The following is a 20,269-nucleotide window of genomic DNA, read 5'->3' as shown; positions in this document are numbered from 1 at the left end:
AATTGTGTTATTCCAGGATGAATTGTTCGAACGACTTGGTTACACAAAGCCAACCAATTCCCTTGTTGGACGGTGGAAGATGAAAATAAAACGGAACGGGAAAATAAAGTGCAACAACCCTAGCTGTCTGTTTGAAACATCTGAACTTAGCAGTATGCAAGAGCACTACTCGAACTGCCCAAAGGCACTACGCAAGGTAATATTATTTGCTGTCATATGCTTTTTTGTACATTTAAAACACCAGATAGCATTTCATAACTATTTACCATCACTAATATACTGCAATGTACAGAAATAGTACTACTTAACTACTTATAATGGAGCTCAGAAATCTTTGGGCAAGTAAAGTACGCTACTAATTAACAACAGTTTCACTTTGCCGTTAAAAATATTTCAACGGAGTTGCTTTGTAATATTTGGTAGCCTGTTATAGAACTGCCTTCTGGCAGCAAGTGGGCAGTAATCTGTAGCTCTTTTAGTACTCAGTATCCGTTGACAATCATGTTTGTGTTGTGTATTATAATGATCAATATCTCTATTCATTATGCTTATTTCTTAATTCTCATTACAATGACATAGGTGGTTTGTTATTTCTGGTGTCAAGGGTGTAAGCTACTTCAGTTGAGGAACTGAAAAGTGTTGGAAATGTGATAATACATATCCAATTATTTTGTCACTTTTTGACTATGTTGACAATTTACCAAACAATATAAAAATAACAGACTATGAAAACCAAGGGTGGAATGTAACAATATTATGGAACCATATAGTGGAGATACTGAGTCCCATTTAGGCACAACAAGAAGACTGTCAGAAAGCTAGCTTTCAGCCAACAAGGTCTTCAACGGAAATAAACAACATACACACTCACTCACGGAAATGCAGTTCTCACACAAATGACCACAGTCTCTGGCTACTGAGGCCTCAGCAGCCAGAGATTGTAGTTTGCGTGCGTGCGTGCGTGCGTGTGTGTGTGTGCGTGCGTGTGTGTGTGTGTGTGTTTACTCTATTTCCGACAAAGGCCTTATTGGCTGAAAGCTCACTTTCTGACAGCCTTTTGTTGTGCCTATCTGCAACTCAGCAGCTCTGCTATATGGTGAGTAGCAACTATCGCTTTCATATTACAAAAGACCATTTCTGAAAAATAACAAATACCTCTAGAGAGATTCATGAAATTTTAGGTAATTTTAGACATTTACTATCTGGTATTGTGGGTCTTGAACTGTTAAGCTAATGCTCTCATTTTCACAGGGTTATTTATGTAAGCTGTGTGATCATCATTGTAATGAAGAATCTGAGATACATGAACATTTGAAACAACATGAAACCTCTAATCCAGCAGAAGAAACAGACTCCAGTGGAGATGATGAAGATGATGACGATGGTGAAGTATTTCATGAACGAACTGGTCAATTAACTAGCCTAAGAGTTGGAAAACCGAGGAAACTGAGATACAGTAAGTATATCTTTGCACTGTGATTATGTGACACTATAGCCTCTTGAAGAGATTTAACAGTGTGATTATTTTCATTAATAGCTTTGTTTCACTACATGGAAAATTTAATAAAGTGTACAAAATTTCATAGTGTAAAGTTTATAATGAATGGAAAGTAAACCCATTGTTCAGTCACATTTGCTTTTCCCACAAGTTCATGCCTATGTTATTTTGTGTATCATTTGTAGATTAAACTTGAACACAACATGAAACTGTTGTATCCTACTTATTTCATTTTTCGTAAAGTAAGTACTATCTTTATCTAAACCTTTCTAAGCAGAGTTTCTTTTCACTTTGTATCTTCACACATGCTGATCTTACAGTTTTGCTTAATGTGAATTGCTTTTTGTCGGTATTTGTGTCTGGCATCTTCAATGTCTCCCTTAAAAAAATGCTAATAATCGGCTGGGTGGGAAACAAAATTATATATAAGGCAGAAAAAATTTCAAATAAGGAAATGGAAGAAGGAGATGAGCAAAGAAATAATGCTCCAATTACAACATAAAAAGGCAAATGTGTTCCTGTTTCAGAAGACTCTGAAAAGTGGAGTACCAGCTGCCTCATTCTACCATTATCAGCACCTTTAAAAAATTTTCCAAACATTTTGGCATGTGATCATATTCGTGCTCTTTTTAGTGTGCAACTCACCTCTCACTCCCACAAGCTCCCCTAATTGCAACTCACTCCATCACTGTTAAGTTGCTGCTATCCTTCCACTCCCACTTGCCCATTCTCACTCACTCATTCAGCCCAACTCATTGTTATTATCTTTTTTGTCTCTCTTTAATTGTCACTGTCTCCCTTCTCACAACCACAGTCTCCTTTGTTCTGTCTCTTTTTGTAGCATCGTCTTTTCACTGTCAACAGTGTTCCACCACCGTGTCCATTGTCTTCTTCGCTTATCACTGTCAACAATGTTCCACTGCCACGATGTCCGTCTCTTTCTCTCACGCTGCCATTGTCAACTTCGCTCTTTCTGTGCTATAACCACTGTCTGCTATCTTCCAGTATTTATTACTTTTCAGTCTGTATTTCCCACTGCCACTTTCTCCTTCCCTCTCAGCATAAAGAAGCGTGAATATGTTCACATGCCAAAATTTTAAGGGTGCTGAGAATAAGGCACCTGCTATCCCACTTTTCAGCCATAGTCTTTTGAAAAAGGAGCATATTAGCATCATTTGTGCTCTGATGGAAGCATTTTTGTGCTGGTTCCCTTCTTTTCCCTGCTACAGCAGTGCATGTCTTCATATGAAAATAACTTTGAGTCTGTAAAATTTTGGTAGTTTGCTAATGTGAAACTGAAATAATGCATAACTAATTTTACACCTAAGACCGGATTTTACATGCACAAAAATTTTTCATGTGCTTCAGTGCTACAACATGGGGTTTCCGAAACCCTTCTCATGATTATGGAGATACTTTACAGCATATTTCTCCATGCTATGTCACTTTATATACTACATTTTCGCCTCACACTGGATATTAAGTGCATTTTTTTACATGTACAAGTAGGGTAACTTTGAAATCTGTGTCTCAGAATGTCAGGCTGTGGTTAAGAAACATCAGCCACCTCGAGTGAAGCAGCCACAATGAAAATTTCTGAAAAAAGGAAAGTATTTAGTTTTGCAGGCAATAATGCTACTGCACATCACTGATAAAGGATCATCGCATAATGAACAGTGTATCAACAGTGCTCTTCTTGTGCATGCTTTAACTGGCCCCTGTCAGTTTTTACTTGTTTCTAAGGGAGTCTTTTGCTATTTCTGAGAAGGTGAGGAATATTAACTCAGCAGAGGATACTTTCTAATGAATGTAATGGCCTCATCATTCCTAATAAACAGTTCCAGTTATGAGTGCAGCATGTGGTGTACGGTAACATGAGGTAGAGCAAGATCACTGTCTTATCCAGCTTCATGGCTTTCCAGCGAGACTGTAGCCACCAGGATATGACTACAAGGAGTCAAAAGATAGCAGATTCAGAACCTTCTAGTTTTTAGATAAAATGCTACTACCAAAACCAGAGTTCGGTTCTTTAACATGGCTGTTAGACAAATCTCAAAGAGATTACTGGACTGGTACTAAGTTTCATGTGAAGCCTCTCTCCCTTCAACTCCTTTGGTTTCTGTAGTACTTCAGCCATATTGTTACAGATGGGATCTTCTTATGGTTCCCTGTGGTCCCCATCCAGAAAAAATTCATGGTGTGGCTGCACTCCTCTTGAAACTGTTAAGGAGCCAGGCTGTCTGCTAAGAACGGTGCCAATCAATCGAACTCCACAATTATCGGGCATTGTACTTTATAGATGTAGCACCTCTCTAGCATAATATGTGTAATATGTAACAGTGAGAGTGTGCCACACTTCTGAATGAACATTAGTACAATCATGTGAAAGCGGGAGGGGAGTAACATTAAGGAACTGTAACTTAGAGTGAATGTAACATTAAGTCTGTCATTTGTAACAAATTATAAAATATATTTTAAGTTGATATTTTTCACTATATTATTTCAGAGATAGCTAACAAAATGAGTTTTCTGGCAAGAGAAACAAGTGGAACTGTGATCGGGGATCGTATCTATGGTCCAGCCTTGAGGTGGACGGCCAAGTTGTAAGTATTAATTTTGAACAGCAAAATACAAAAACCAAATTGTATGTTTCACTGTATGCGTGTTGAGCATAAAGTTACTTAAAATGATACAGTTCTCTCTTCTTCATGCAATTTACTGAACAAGTAAAATAGGAGCGTCTACTGATGCAATTTTAATCAGTGATTTTTTTCATGTCATATGATTCAACGAAGTGTGACTGAATGCAGATACTATTTACATTTTTGCGAAAGACATATTATTAATAATATTATGTAACAGAAAGTTGTTACTCACCATGTTACAGAGATGCTGAGTTGCTGAGAGGCGCAACAAAAAGACTGTCATAATATAAGCTTCTGGCCATCAAAGGCCTTTGTCAAAAATAGATGAGACACACAGATGCAAACGCAACCCACCCACAAACACACACACACACACACACACACACACACACACACACACACACACACACACACACACAACTGCAGCCTCCGACAGCTGAAGCCATACTGCAAACAATAGCAGCAGTGCATGATGGGAATGGCAACGGGGTGGGGGTAAGGAGGAGGCTGGAGCAGGCAGGGAGAGGGATAGCAGGGTAGGAATGGGGGACAGTGAAATGCTGGTGGGGAGCATGCGTACTCAAGATGGAGAGCGGGTAGGGCAGCTAGGTGCAGTTGGGAGCTTAGACAGAGGGCAGGGGAGATGTTGGAGGGGTGGGGGGAGAAGTAAAAAGACTGGGTGCGTTGGTGGAATGAGGGCTGTGTAGTGCTGGAATGGGAGCAGGGAAGGGGCTGGATGGGTGAAAAATTCAGAAGAGCTGGTGTTGGTTGGAAGGGTCTATGGTTGGAAGGGTCTATATGGCACAGGCTGTGAAGCATTCATTGAAATGGATGATGTCGTGTTGTGCAGCGTGCTCAGCAACAGGGTGGTCCACTTGTTTCTTGGCCACAGTTTGTCGGTGGCCATTCATGTGGACAGACAGCTTGATGTTTGTCATACCCACATATAATGCGGCACAGTGGTTGCTGCTTAGCTTGTAGATTACATGACTGGTTTCCCACATAGCATTGCCTTTGATGTGATAGGTGATGTTTGTGACTGGACTGAAGTAGGTGATGGTGGGAGGATGTATGGGACAGGTCTTGCATCTAGGTCTATTACAGGGATATGAGCCATGAGGTAAGGGGTTGTGAGCAGGGGTTGTATAAGAATGGAGAAGTATATTTTGTAGGTGGACGGTGGAATACGACTTTGGGAGGGATGGGAGGACATTTCTCATTTCAGGGCACGGTGAGAGGTAGTCGAAACTCTGGCAGAGAATGTAATTCATTTGCTCCAGTCCTGAGTGGTAATGAGTTACGAGGGGAATGATCCTCTGTGGCTGGACGGTGAGGCTTTGGGAGGTTGTGGGAGACTGGAAAGATACGGCATGTGAGATTTGTTTTTGCACAAGTTTGGGAGGATAATTATGGGCTGTGAAGGCCTCAATGAGACCCTCAGTATATTTCAAGAGGGGCCGCTCAACGCTGCATATGTGACGACCATGTGTGGCTAGGCTGTATGGAAGGGACTTATTGGTATGACACAGGTGGGAGCTATCAGAGTGGAGGCGTTGCATGTGGTTAGTAGGTTTGATATGGACAGAGCTACTGATGTAGCCATCTTCAAGGTGGAGGTCAACATCTAGGAGGTGTTGAGTTGAGTAAGATCAGGTGAAGCAAATGGGGGAGAAGCTGTTGAGTTTTTGGAGGAATGTGGATAGCGTATCTGCACCCTCTGTCCAGATTGCAAAGATGTCATTGGCGAATCTGAACCAGGTGAAGAGGTTTAGGATTTGGGTGTTCAGGAAGGATTCCTCCAGATGGCCCATGCGTAGGTTGACATAGGATGGTGCCATGCGGGTGCCCATAGCCATAGCCTGGATTTGCTTGTAGATAATGCCTTCAAAGGAGAAGAAATTGTGGGTGATGATGTAGTTGGTCATGGTGACTAGGAAGGAGATTTCTGGTTTGGAATTCATCGAGCATAGGGAAAGGTAGTGTCAAATAGTGGTAAGGCCATGGGCATTAGGAATGTTAGTGTAAAGGGAGGTCATCAACAGTGATGAGCAGGGCACCATGTAGTAAAGGGACAGGAATTGTTCAGAGTCGCTGGAGGAAATGGTTGGTATCTTTCACATAGGAGGGTAGGTTCTGTGTAATAGGCTGAAGGTGTTGGTCTGCAAGAGCAGAGGTTCTCTCAGTGGGGGCACAGTAACTGGCCACAACAGGGTGTCCTGGGTGGTTGGGTTTATGGACTTCAGGAAGCATATAGAAGGTAGGAGTGAGGGGAGTGATAGGGGTGAGCAGAGAGATGTACTTGAGGGAGAGGTTCTGGGAATGGCCTAAGGAGTTGAGGAGAGACTGGAGATCCTGCTGGATTTCTGAAATGGGGTCACTGTGGCAAGGTTTTTAGGTGGATGTATCTGGCAGCTGGCAGAGTCCTTCTGTTGGGTAATCCTTGTGGTTCAAAACAACAATGGGTAGCCTTTGTCCGCAGGTAGGATCATAAGGTCAGGACCAGTTTTTAGATGACGGACTGTGGTTCTTTCTGCAGATGTGAGGTTGTTTTGCATGTTTAGGGATTTGGGAAAACGTGGTGAGGCAAGGTTCGAGGTTAAGATGTTCTGGAAAGTTAACAGGGTGTGATTTTGGGGGCAATGGGTGTGGATCACAGTTGGATGGAGGTGTGAACTGAGTCAAGCAGGGTTCAGTATTGGCCTTCGGTTGACTCCGAGTGGTAGGGTTGGTAACAAAAAAGTGTTTCCACTGCAGGAACCAGGACAAGGCAAGAAGATCCATAACAAGCCCTGCATGATTGAATTTGGGAGTGGGGGAAAGGTAAGGCCTTTGGAAAGTACTGGTATTTCTGTGGGGCTAAGGCTTCTGGAGGAAAGGTTAATGACTGTGTTTTGGGTCTGTTTAGGTTCTGGATTCTGTGTCGTGTTGGGAGGGAGTTTTGGAGGGTGGGGTAAATGTAGTAGGTCTGTGAGACAAGGTTTGTCAGCTATGAGATGACGTGGGAGAGGTTTGGGAGCTGCTGTAGAGATGGCAGACAATGTTACTCCAAAACGGGAGTAGGAAATGAGCAGGGTGGAGAGTTTTTTGAGGTGGTGGTGTGCATGTTGCTCTACTTCCTCAAGTTCCTCTAGTTCCTACCCCACTCCCATCATGCACTGCTGCTGTCAGGAAGGTTGTCAAGTAACACAGAAGTCGAAAACATAATCATCTGGAAAAATTGACACACACTGAATAAATTGCCAGCGGAGTTGGAAATCATTAGCCAGGACACACACACACACACACACACACACACACACACACACTCTCTCTCTCTCTCTCTCTCTCTCTCTCTCTCTCTCTCTCTCTCTCTCTGTTATACAACTAATGGTTCAAAAAAGAATGCATAAATGGCAACAGGAAAAAGTTAGTAGAGATTTGTGTGTCTGTAAAAAGAGTGATGCACAAAGCATACAACTGCTATCAGTGTTGTACATTAACAAAGATCTTACCAAGAACCTGAGAAAATTGTGGTCTTATATGAAACCACTAAGCAGATTGAAGGCTTCTATCCAGTCACTCATCGACCAGTTTGGTGTGGCGATACAAGATAAAGGAAAGCCAAAGTTCCGAATTTTGCATTTAAGAAATGAACTTTGTATAGAGGACACACTAAAAGGCATCTGCAGTGTAGAGAAACAGCTAAAAGTGTTTAAAATTCGATTTTACAAAGAGTACTCTACAGCATTTGCCCCTTACTTAGCTTTCATTTATCCTGGATCTCTTGCCCAGTGCAAAGCGCCAAGCAAATGTAAAAATATGCAGGTGACTCCTGTGCATAAAAAGTGTAAAAGAACTGACCCACAAAATTACCATCCTCAACATGGCTTAGCTCAGAATTTCTGAACGTATGCTCTGTTCAAATATGATAAAACTTCCTTGAGATGGAAAAGCCTCTATTCACATGTCAGCACAGTTACAGAAAGTATTGCTCATGCAACACTCAGTTTGTCCTTTTCTGACATTACATCCTGTGAAACATTGATGGAGGTTAACAGGCAGATTCCATATTCCTAGATTTCCAAAAATCATTAGACATAGTGCCCCACTGCAGACTGTTAATATGGAATGGGTTTCCACGTACTTGGGTGGCTCGAAGACTCCTTAAATAATAGAACCAAGTACATTGTCCTCGTTGGTGAGTGTTTGTCAGAGACATGGGTATCATCATGAGTGCCTCAGGGAATTGTGGTAGGACTACTCGTATTCTCTGTATACATAAATGATCTAACGAATAGGGTGAGCAGCAATCTGCACCTGTTTGGTGATGATGCTTTGATATACAGAAGTGTGTCATCATTGAGTGACCATCGGAAGATACAAGATGACAGACAAAATTTGTAATTGGTGTGATGAATGGTAGCTAGCTCTAAATGAAGAAAAATATAAATTAATGTGGATAAGTAGGAGAAACAATCCCTTAATGTTCAAATACAACATTAGGAGTGTGCTGATTGACAGTCACCTTGATCAAATATGCAGGCATAACATTGCAGTATGATGTGAAATGGAACAAGCCTGTAAAGATAGTAGTAGGGAAGGGAAATGGTCAACTTCATTTTATTGGAAGGATTTTAGGACATCATTGCTCATTTATAAAAGAGACCATGTATGGGACACTAGTGCAATCCATTCTTGAGTACTGCTTGAGTGTTTGGGATCCCCACAAGTCAAATTAAAGGAAGACATCGAAGGAATTCAGAGACAGACTACTAAATTTGTTACCAGTAGGTTCAATCAACATGCAAGTATTACCAAGATGCATCGGGAGTGCAAATGGAAATTTCTAGAAGGAAGGTTACGCTCTTTTCGAGGAACATTGTTGAGAAAATTTAAAGAACCGGCATGTGAAGTTCACTGCAAAATGATTCTACTGCCGGCAACGTACATTTCTCAAAGGACCACGAAGATACAATAAGAAAACTTAGCGCTCATTTGGTGATGTATAGTTACTCATTTTTCTCTCACTGTATTTGTGAGTGGAACAGAAAAGAAAATGACCAAATGTGGTACAAGTTATTCTCAGCCATGCACCATATGGTGGCTTGTGGAATATTTGTGTAAATGTAGATCTAACATTCAGTCATATTGGAAACATAAAACTGTAAAATATCTAAGATAATGCATTGAAAGTGCCGAAAGTGGAATGACATTATGAAACTAATTGTAGAAAATGCAGATGAGAGACTGAAATTCTTTGCAGGATGCCTGGACGTCATTCACCTACAAAAAAGGTAGCTAACAAAAGCCTCATTTGGCATATGCTTCAGTATTGCTTATCAGTCTAGGACCCTTACCAAATAGGATTAATGGAAGATTCAGACATTTCATCAGAGGTTCATTAATTAAGTGTGAACGCATCAAACACCAGTGGAAGATTCAACAAATGAGGTATAGTGCATAATGGAAGGATTTGCTGATAAAATTTAGAGTGTAATCATTCCAAGAAGAATCAGACAACATATTATAAGGGTCACCTTGCTTAAATGATTGCTAGGCGGTACTACTGAGATGGGACTTGGTAGTTTAAGTTGGCTGAGCAGTGTCTTCACAGCAAACATTCAAAGAATGAGTTGTGGAAAAATGGAAATTTCACAGGAAGGTTTCTGTGCCTCAGATCACTTCTTTCAACTTCTGGTAATTGCTAGAATAGATTGTTTACAATTGTTTTGGAAGATTTTGTCTCAGTCATGCATCCATTAATGAGGAATTTCATGAAGGTCGACCAAAATCGGTTGGCTTTCAACAAACAGCAGTGTTTTGAGCAATGTGTTTGAAGAGGATCAACGTGTGTGCCTTCCAGCGAGTTAGAGTCCTCCTTTGGAATATAAAAGACTGAAGAACATTTGATTTTACATGAACATATTTGTGACTGATTCCACTTAATTTGACCAAAGCTCAAAATTGGGCTTCTTTCACATGGTGTGAAAAAAATTCAGTTGTGGAACTTCAAAATCCATATACAACATTTTTACATGAGACAAAAGTTGGGTATATTCATATAAACTGGTAACAGTTTGAGTGTTAGAAGATAAACCAAAACCAACAAACATGGTATGTTCAGGAAGCACTTCCAAGATGTTTGATGATGATGATGATCTTTGGTTTTTGGGGCGCTGATCTTTGGTTTGTGGGGTAAGGACAACACGAACACCCAGTCCCCGGGCAAAGAAAATCCCCAACCCAGCCAGGAATCGAACCTGGTATCCCGTGATCCAGAGGCAGCAACGCTAGCCACTAGACCACAAGCTGTGGATGCAGTTCCAAGAAAATGATCACTAGTTCGTTTGGTCTCACTGATGTGTTTCAACCTTAGTTTTAGGGGATTGAAGAACACTAAATGTTGATTGGTATACAACAGTTTGTTTGCTCTTAAATGAGTGATGAAATCAGGAAAAACAACTAGGAACCTCACATCATTCTTCATCATGATCATGCAGCCATCACACGGTATGTCAAGCGATTGTTTCGAGAAAAGTAACAGATAAATGTCTCATTCTTCGTATCCACTTGATTGATCACTGAACAGCTTCTTTTGGTTCCCTTGTACCAAGCAAGGAATTTGTGGACACAGGTTCAAGAAACTGTTTAATCATTCCAATTCTATATTTCTGAAGTGTCAACATTAGAGTGGAAAAAAAGTTCGCAGAATTGGTTTGAATGCATGTGACACTGTGTAAATGATAAAGTCAAATATTTTGAGAAACAATAAAGTGCTTTGCACTAGTACTTACTGTCACATATGTCCTGTGAAATAATGATGGCAGGAAAACTGCGAGAAATCTGATCTCATATGAAGCCTTACAATCAGTTCTTTTATATACCGTTGGCAAATGAATAGTGTAGTTTTACTGACTATGCTTCTTAAGTCTCATACATTTTCATCTTCACCAGTATTCTTTGGACGATTGTCAAGTGACTTAAATAGTCAGTAATAATAATACAAATGTCTCAAAAATGAGATCGACAGGAAGTGCAAAATGGCTAAGCAGGGATGGCTATAGGACAAATGTAAGGATGTAGAGGCTTATCTTACGAGGGGTAAGATAGATATTGGACAAATGTAAGGATGTAGAGGCTTATCTCACGAGGGGTAAGATAGATACTGCCTACAGGAAAATTAAAGAGACCTTTGGAGAAAAGAGAACCACTTGCATGAATATCAAGAGCTCAGATGGAAACCCAGTTGTAAGCAAAGAAGGGAAAGCAGAAAGGTGGAAGGAGTGTATAGAGGGTCTATACAGGGGTGATGTTCTTTAGGACAATATTATGGAAATGGAAGAGGAGGTAGATGAAGATGAAATGGGAGGTATGATACTGCGTGAAGAGTTTGACAGAGCACTGAAAGACCTAAGTCGAAACAAGGCCCCGGGAGTAGACAACATTCCATTATAACTACTGACGGCCTTGGGAGAGCCAGTCCTGACAAAACTCTACCATCTGGTGAGCAAGATGTATGAGACAGGCGAAATACCCTCAGACTTCAAGAAGAATATAATAATTCCAATCCCAAAGAAAGCAGGTGTTGACAGATGTGATAATTACCGAACTATCAGTTTAATAAGTCACAGCTGCAAAATACTAACGCGAATTCTTTACAGACGAATGGAAAAACTGGTAGAAGCCGACCTCGGAGAAGATCAGTTTGGATTCTGTAGAAATGTTGGAACACGTGAGGCAATACTGACCCTACGACTTATCTTAGAAGAAAGATTAAGGAAAGGCAAACCTACGTTTCTAGCATTTGTAGACTTAGAGAAAGCTTTTGACAGTGTTGACTGGAATACTCTCTTCCAAATTCTGAAGGTGGCAGGGGTAAAATACAGGGAGCGAAAGGCTATTTATAATTTGTACAGAAACCAGATGGCAGTTATAAGAGTCAAGGGACATGAAAGGGAAGCCGTGGTTGGTAAGGGAGTGAGACAGGGTTGTAGCCTCTCCCCAATGCTATTCAATCTGTATTTTGAGCAAGCAGTAAAGGAAACAAAAGAAAAGTTCGGAGTAGGTATCAAAACCCATGGAGAAGAAATTAAAACTTTGAGGTTTGCCAATGACATTGTAATTCTGTCAGAGACATCAAAGGACTTGGAAGAGCAGTTGAACGGAATGGACAATGTCTTGAAAGGAGAGTATAAGATGAACATCAACAAAAGCAAAACAAGGGTAATGGAATGTAGTCGAATTAAGCCAGGTGATGCTGAGGGAATTAGATTAGGAAATGAGACACTTAAAGTAGTAAAGGAGTTTTGCTATTTGGGGAGCAAAATAACTGATGATGGCAAGGAAAGCGTTTCTGAAGAAGAGAAATTTGTTAACATCGAGGATAGATTTAAGTGTCAGGAAGTCGTTTCTGAAAGTATTTGTGTGGTGTGTAGCCATACAAAGTGTGGAAGTGAAACATGGACGATAAATAGTTTAGACAAGAAGAGAATAGAAGCTTTCGAAATGTGGTGCTACAGAAGAACGCTGAAGATTAAATGGGTAGATCGCATAACTAATGAGGAGGTATTGAATAGAATTGGGGAGAAGAGGAGTTTGTGGCACAACTTGACCAGAAGAAGGGATCGGTTGGTAGGACATGTTCTGAGGCATCAAGGGATCACCAATTTAGTACTGGAGGGTAAAAATCGTAGAGGGAGACCAAGAGATGAATACACTAAGCGGATTCAGAAGGATGTAGGTTGCAGTAGGTACTGGGAGATGAAGAAGCTTGCACAGGATAGAGTAGCATGGAGAGCTGCATCAAACCAGTCTCAGGACTGAAGACCACAACAACAACAATAATTTCAACAGAACACTGTTGAGATTACTTCATTCATTTATATTTTTCATTATTAATCACATGATGATTAGCTAACTTCTAATGCATTAATAACATTTCCAAACGTGGATTGATAAGCCACATAGACCATGAATGGTCTCCCAAAATGTGACAAGTGACAAGTTCTAACATAATAACTATAGAATTTGACTGCTTGACCATGACTGACTAACATGAAAGTTTGTGTAGTGAGTGACAGAAAGAGACAACTTACTGCACATGTCTGCAGTGGTTGAAAATTCAACCCCATCTAAATATGTCTTTGTGTTTGGTGACTATATAAGTGTGAGTAGTACATAAATTACAATATGTCAAATACAAGACTGTTATGTTTTTTTTAAATATTAACAGAAAAAAACAAAAATTACAAAAATATATCAAGCAGCAACAACCTTTCATTTAACTATGGTACCAGTATTCTTAAATTTATATTAATTATGGTTCTGTTTTATGGAGTTTAAGTTTCTGCACACCTGTATCTACAAAAGCCCACCAAGAACTTTTTGAGAAGTTAAATTTTCTAATAGGCATATTTTACAAACTAACATGTAGTTCTGGGAAATTTATACATTTTTATGATAAGACAAATTAGGCCTCCAAAATTATATCATTGGAATTTTGGAAGGATTGCACTGGAAGATTGAAATCTTTTGTAATATGATAATTTTGACCACTCAACTTTTGAAGGAGACAGATTTTGGAAGAAGTGAAATGTTTCTTTGAAAGACCTAAAAAGATAGTTTGTTTTGGACGTGTTAAGAATCTGTTTTGGCTGTTTTAAACATCTGTTTTGGTAGTGTTAAGCATCAATTTTTGCAGAAATAAGCATGTTTTTTCGTAAAAGGTTAGACATATAAGTTTCAAAGTTTGCCATACTATGTGCCTGAAAACAAAATTGCTTGTAAAAGGGGAAAAAAGGAAATAAAAAGGAAAAAAGTCATTGAAAATAAAATTATAAGAAAAGAGAATAAATAGTTTAGCCTATAATAATAGAAAATTGGAATATTTGCTCCTGCAAAAACTTCAGCAGTTTTTTTTTCCCCCCCCCCAAAATATTCTTTGCTTGTTTTCTTCTTTTGGCTCTATTTAAGCATTCAACATATGATTGTTTCTTTTGAGAAACAGCAGTATTTTCCAACCTATGAGCAGAGTGCTTCTTTAAGTGTTTCTCATCATTAACTTTCTTCTCCCATCCAGTTTGATAGTTATAAAATCTACAGAACACTGATTTCGAATCTGTAGCATATAAGCCCTGAGTAGCATGTTGCAGAGTCCTTTTGTGGGCCATGCAACCCATAATTGACAATGGTACAAACAGAATTGACAAGACAATTAGAATGAAAGTAGAACCAAAAATAATTGTGTTCATGCAGGAAATTTTTTGGTGCGGTCACTACAGTGTGGATACTACAACATAGCAGGTAGCAGGTGACTGCGAGTGTAAACAAATGAGAATTTCGAACACCCGATAGTTGAGGAGTGGTGGTGGTGGTGGTGGTGGTGGTGGTGGGGGTGGTGGTGGGGAGGGGGGGGGGGGCATTGCCTCCCTCTTGCTGCCAGCCAACCCACATGCGTGTTCTGTACTTCTGTGGCAGCAGAATTGACAACTGGATTGCTGGTCTGTTCTGGTGCTGTATCACTATATCATACTCTAACTCCGTCATGAACCAAGGTTAGCCACTTTGCTCATTTCAAAGTAAGGAAACGAAATAATGAACTATAAACAATGCAGAGGTCACAAAGCATTTAGTATGGCTACTGCACAGCCACCCACTGTTAGAAATGGGGCCAGAGCATAACTTATGACTCCACTGATACGTCGTTGCATTGGTGCACAGGTGTGCTCTTTATTTTCCAGATATGTTCTTACACACATTCTCTTTCCAGATTGGATTTTGTCAGTGGTTGTACAATACCATTAATCAAAAATTAGTGACTTAGTCAACATTTATATGCAGAAAACTATTTCAAACTATCTGTAATAAAATGGTTCATACAGATACAATTTTCTATGGAACAGCCTTTACTATGTAAGTTCAAATTTTGAGGCAGACCTCATACATATGTTTGCATTTGTTGCACATGCTAATTTTTCATGTCCCTACAAATAAGCTATGATCACAGTTCGTCACATTTGTCAGTTCTAGAGTACACAGCATGGATCATTGTGGACTAATGAGATTAAATGATCTTCATCAAACCCTTAAAACAGGAAAATCATTCTCTTGCCGTTCTCATTTTCAGTGGCATTATCCTTATGGCAGTGCAAATCTTTGACTGCCTCCATTGCTGTCACCCATGTTTTGAACTCAAACAGGGAAATATGTCGAAATGTTCTGATTTCTCCACTTAACAATCCATTTTCTAGTATCCACAGCTCCACTCAATCTCTTCAAATGATAGAATGTCAATATGTAAATTCAATTAGTAAAAGTAAGCTACAAATAAAAAATGCCAGTCAATAAACAAACCTATAGAAACTATGATACCAACATACAAAACAAAAACCTCCAAACTTTTGCACCAACATAATATGCTCTGTAATGTTTGATGTTATTTAAATGTAAGAGTGCTCTCTCTCTTAGGAGTAAGTTTGTTTGATTTTGTGAATGTTCCAGGGAACATGGACCAACAAATTGCAAGTTTGATTTATATCTCAATGTCTGATTGCATTGCAATTCAGTGCTTGTTTATTCATCCAAAAAAGTTTTAGATTTCCTTCTTCTTAATGGCTTGTAAGCTAAATGAAGCTCCAATGCCGGCCTCACATATTGCCTCCAAATGCTTTGGTCTTGTGCTCCTTCTGCCAGTTGTTTGCACCCATCCAGTTAGATATTATTTTAATTTTATTTGCCCATATACTCCTGGGTCTCTCTCTTGGTCTCTCACCAAATTATTTCTCCATGAATGTTCTTGAAACCACATGAAAACCTTTGTTCTCATCAGAGAGCTTGCTGATTGGAGTCATCTGGAATTCATTAATTTGATTATTGTTGCTTGTTGTGATAGCACATGAATTTCTATGTTAAGTCTTCTCTTCCAGCTTTGTGATTCATTATCATAGTATGGACCAAAGAAATTTTGTTTTCAAATACTTGTAACTGGTGTTCTTATAATTAAACTGAATTCCATGTTTTTGCTCCATAGGTTATGACTGGTATGATGATTGTGTTACATAGCATCATTATAGTTTTAGTGTGTAAAATAAAGGAAAGGCAACCACTCACCTATAGCTGACTAATGGGTGGCACATAAACACACAACAGAAATAGCATTCGCACTAGTTTTTGAGCACTAGCAGATTTTCAAGATAAACAGTGACACTAATTATTGACACTTGTTTACTGAAAATAGTTGCCTGAGCTGATCGAGATGGGGAGAAGGTAGGAAAGGAGATAAGGAGGGTCTAGTGGGAAAGAGGCAGATCTATGATCAGGTGACTTCGCAACCACACAACAAGAGAAAACACGGAGAGAACAGCAAAAAGTGATATAGGAAGAGGAGGGTGGGGGGAATGAAGGTGGGAAAGAAGACAAAGATGGTGAAAGGGAGTGGAGAGAGAAGGGAGATTGGTTGACAAAGGGGGAGAAGCAGTGGTGTGGACAGTAGAGTTGAGGGAAAAGGTAAGGTGAGGCAGTGGGAACAGGCTAGTGGAGATTTAGCCCAGAGGGATTGCTAGAGTGCGGGATATGTTGGAGGGACAGTTCCCAACTGCAAAGTTCAGAGAAACTTGTGCTGGAAGGGAGTACCCAAATGGCCTGCATACTGAAGCAGCCATTGAAGTCATCCATATTGTGGTGTGTATCATGTTCGGCAACGGGATGGTCAAGTTTGTGGTTTGCCACAGTTTGGTGATAGTCATTCGTGCAAATAGATAGTTGGTAACTTGTCATGTGCCCATAGAATGCTGTACAGTTGTTGGAGCATAGCTGCTATATAATCTTGTATTGGGCGATGTGGAGTTTAAATGCTCACCAGAGGAAGTGGACTTGGATGGTCATTAAGTGGCACTGTGGCTGTGCAATGCTGTTCTTGCATGGCGAGAGCACCAGTCTCCTCATTTCATTATAACAGCCAGTAGTGCCAGTAGTGTTCCATGCGGCTGGTACATATGCAGCTGCCCGTTGCACAACCGGTCAGTTCAGTGCTCGTGCTTGATACTGTCAAATCTGTTTTCGCTGTACTAGGACTGCCTGATAACTATCTTGCTTTTGATCCGATTACTCTCTTTGTTCGCATCTTGGATTTGTCTCTCTGCTGATCTTGGTGTTCTTTTCATGGTTGTGGTGAATGCTTCGCTTAGCACCTTGTTGTTGTCCATGTTGTTTGTCCTTGTCCTTGTCTGTTGTCTTGTCCACAGTCTGTCTGTTGCATTTTGCTTGCCTACTGTTAATTTGGGTAATTCTTCTGCTGTCGGCTCTCCCACCTGGCAGCTTCCTCCATTTCTCCATTTTTTCGTAGCTTCAGTGTGTGCAGCAAAATCTGGCTACCCACAGATGTAGCATGGGCGATGAGGTAAAAGGAAGTTATTCAGTAGCATGGGTGCTAAACTGGTTTTCTTGCTGGGGCAACAGTAGCAATTAATGCAGCAGCAGAGCAGTAGCTCCAGTTAGACTTGTTACAGAAATCACTTCAGCTTCAGACGGACAGACTCGGAGCTCCTGATGCCCAGTTGCACCAGGCTTCAGCACCTTCCACTACTGGCACCCTCATATCATCCATCATTTCCATCTTTTGACGATGTAGTGCCATGTGTTGTAAGGACGTAAGGGAGAGGAGGTTGTTATGGGTGACCGGTATCCTCTTTCTACAACACAAATGCACTCGGCGGAGAGTTCTCGGGCTTCCAGCTGGGTGGCGGTGTCTTCAAACTGCGACGTTTCGACAAGTGACATACTCATCATCTTCTTGCCAGAAGATGATGAGTATGTCACTCGTCAAAACGTCGCAGTTTGAAGACACCGCCACCCGGCTGGAAGCCCGAGAACTCTTCGCCAGCTGTATACGCCGGGAAAGCATACATTCACAAATGCACTCGTTGGACTGGGTGCTTGACTGCAATAGAGCCCATGTGTTGTGGTACAAGCTCATCTGTAATAGTACTCTTGCAGACAATATCGGTGAACTTGTTATTACAAACTTTAATCTCACTATAGTCACTAATCTGGACGCTATATACTATCATAGCATGTTACGAACTAAGCCCACTCTGCAATTATCTGACAGACGCCAAACTGGAGAGTGAGTCAGTGAGGCCTCGGATCAGCGGTGGCGACCTAAATACTTGCTGTCTAGAGGGCGTTGGCGGCAAGTTGCTTGTCAGTGTGTCTCAGGCCCCTCCCGTGATAGGCACTCTTGATCCAGCACCTGCTTATCGATCTTTACACTTTACCTTCGCTGACCGGTGTGCTGGAAACAGTTTACGCCAGCACAGACAGTGCTATGGATGATTGTGGCACATACTTACATCATCTGAAACAGCATTTCATAGCATTTAAGTCGTGGATAATTAATTGCAGCTATCATTATTTTTGTCTTGTGCTTTACCAAGTAAGTTCTTTCTGCTCAGAAAGGTGTTCCATCTGTCAGACCATGTTATAATCTCCTTTCAGGAGATATGCATTCTTTTTTCTGATTACTAGTCCCAGAGATAGCATGTGGTTGCGTCCAGGCTCGAGTTCCATCAGTACCATAAACGGCTGGGACAATCAAACTGCTCATAGGGCACCGATTTGTTAGGTGTCAGCTGCAAATGTTATTTTGGTTGCATCACTCAAGGCTGCAAGGCTTCATACATAGATCCTTTGATTCGTGAAGTGGTGGTCCAGCTTGCACCAGATCCAGAAGTGTGCACTGCAGCACTGAAACTAGGTAACCTCTCATTGGGGGGGGGGGGGGGGGGGGGGTGGGAGGACATTTTGAGCATAGCACACTTGTTCAAAACTGCACAGGCGGCTAGAGAATGACTTATGATGAGGCCACAATTTGCAGCAGCCATTGTGCCTCCATGCACTTCACTCCTGTGCTACAGGCTTAGGAGACCCCCCAGGCTGGAGCACCATTGTGATTCGTACTTGCCTGACGTTTCTATGGCATCTGAGCCTCTGATCACACTTTGTCGCAGGTCACGGCGATTGCTCCCATCGTGCCCAGTGTTTTTCCACTAACTACCTGGCAGACTGTCCAGATCACTGGGGAACCTGCACACTTTGTGGCAAAGAGTTTGCCACAGCCACACAACATGCTCCCATCCCATCTGAAGAAAGCGTCAGGACACAGTATATGCGCCACAGTCAGTAGTCCTGCTGGGGAACCCTTCTGTGAGGGAGTTATGTCTCGTGCTCCACATTTGTAATGTGGACAGCCATTTTCAGGTGGACACGGGCGGGGAGGGGGGGGGGGGGCATCATCTGCTCGATCAATCTATGTAGCATTTGGTGGCCTATGGAGACAGTTACATCGAGCCATCCATGTAAGGCTGCCATACACAGGCCACATTGCTTCTGTGAGTACAAGGAACTATTTACATATGACAGTGTAGTGCTACGTAGAGAAAAACAGTCATATTCCCCTTCATGGAGGGCTCTTGGTTACTTCAGCCTACAAACATGTTATATGGCTGATTACGTTATTTGTTGTTGACCACCTATTAGCTACTAACATTTTTCTCCACAATATTTTTAAACTGTTTGGGTTTTCTACCTCCAACAAAATCAAGATCATATCCACTGCAGTCCCTTTCCAGGAACTAGATGATCTTTGCTCTGTGTTCGCTTCTATTTAAGCCAGATTTGTGGTTCACCTCATATTTTCATAGAGACATCATCCTTCAGCTGCACACCACTTACTTGGGTGCTGTTCCAACTTCCCAGAGTGAGCAGCTCACTGCCTCCAGCACAGGGCATTGTTCCTGAGTGCCTATAATTATACTGTCCAGTTTAGGCCCACGGTACAACATTCCCGTGCCTACACCTTGACCTGTCTACCTGCTGGCCCAGATCTTTATTTCAACCTACAGGAAGTTCTCTGCTTCCACATTGATACTATACTACAACATACATTAAGAAGTTTTCCCATTGCAGGTGCAAGCGTCACCACTGCCACACACTGTGACTCCACCCTATGGTAGCTCCTCTGCTAAGTGACCGACAACTGACCAGCCTACCTCACCCATCAGTTGGTGACTGAGCTCAACCCCTTTAAACACATTTCTCACAGTCTCTCAATTGTCGATGATGTTATTCTTTTGGTGACTGAGACTGACAT

At 41.1% G+C, this 20,269-nt stretch overlaps 1 protein-coding gene across 1 annotated transcript in view; it reads left to right on the top strand.

The window, feature by feature from the left end:
* LOC126417128 (uncharacterized) overlaps positions 1 to 20,269 on the top strand; it is a 319,349-nt gene that overhangs the window by 234,248 nt on the left and 64,832 nt on the right. Inside the window, exons 16-18 of the mRNA XM_050085024.1 lie at positions 17 to 196; positions 1,252 to 1,456; positions 4,005 to 4,101. Of these exons, the coding sequence (XP_049940981.1) occupies positions 17 to 196; positions 1,252 to 1,456; positions 4,005 to 4,101 (482 nt within the window). The remainder of the gene's footprint in view (positions 1 to 16; positions 197 to 1,251; positions 1,457 to 4,004; positions 4,102 to 20,269) is intronic.

Source organism: Schistocerca serialis, chromosome 8, assembly GCF_023864345.2.
Source record: "Schistocerca serialis cubense isolate TAMUIC-IGC-003099 chromosome 8, iqSchSeri2.2, whole genome shotgun sequence".
Classification (NCBI taxonomy): Eukaryota; Metazoa; Arthropoda; class Insecta; order Orthoptera; family Acrididae; genus Schistocerca; species Schistocerca serialis.
The sequence above is the reverse complement of the archived record's forward strand: the minus strand, read 5'-3'. Positions and strand labels throughout refer to the sequence as shown.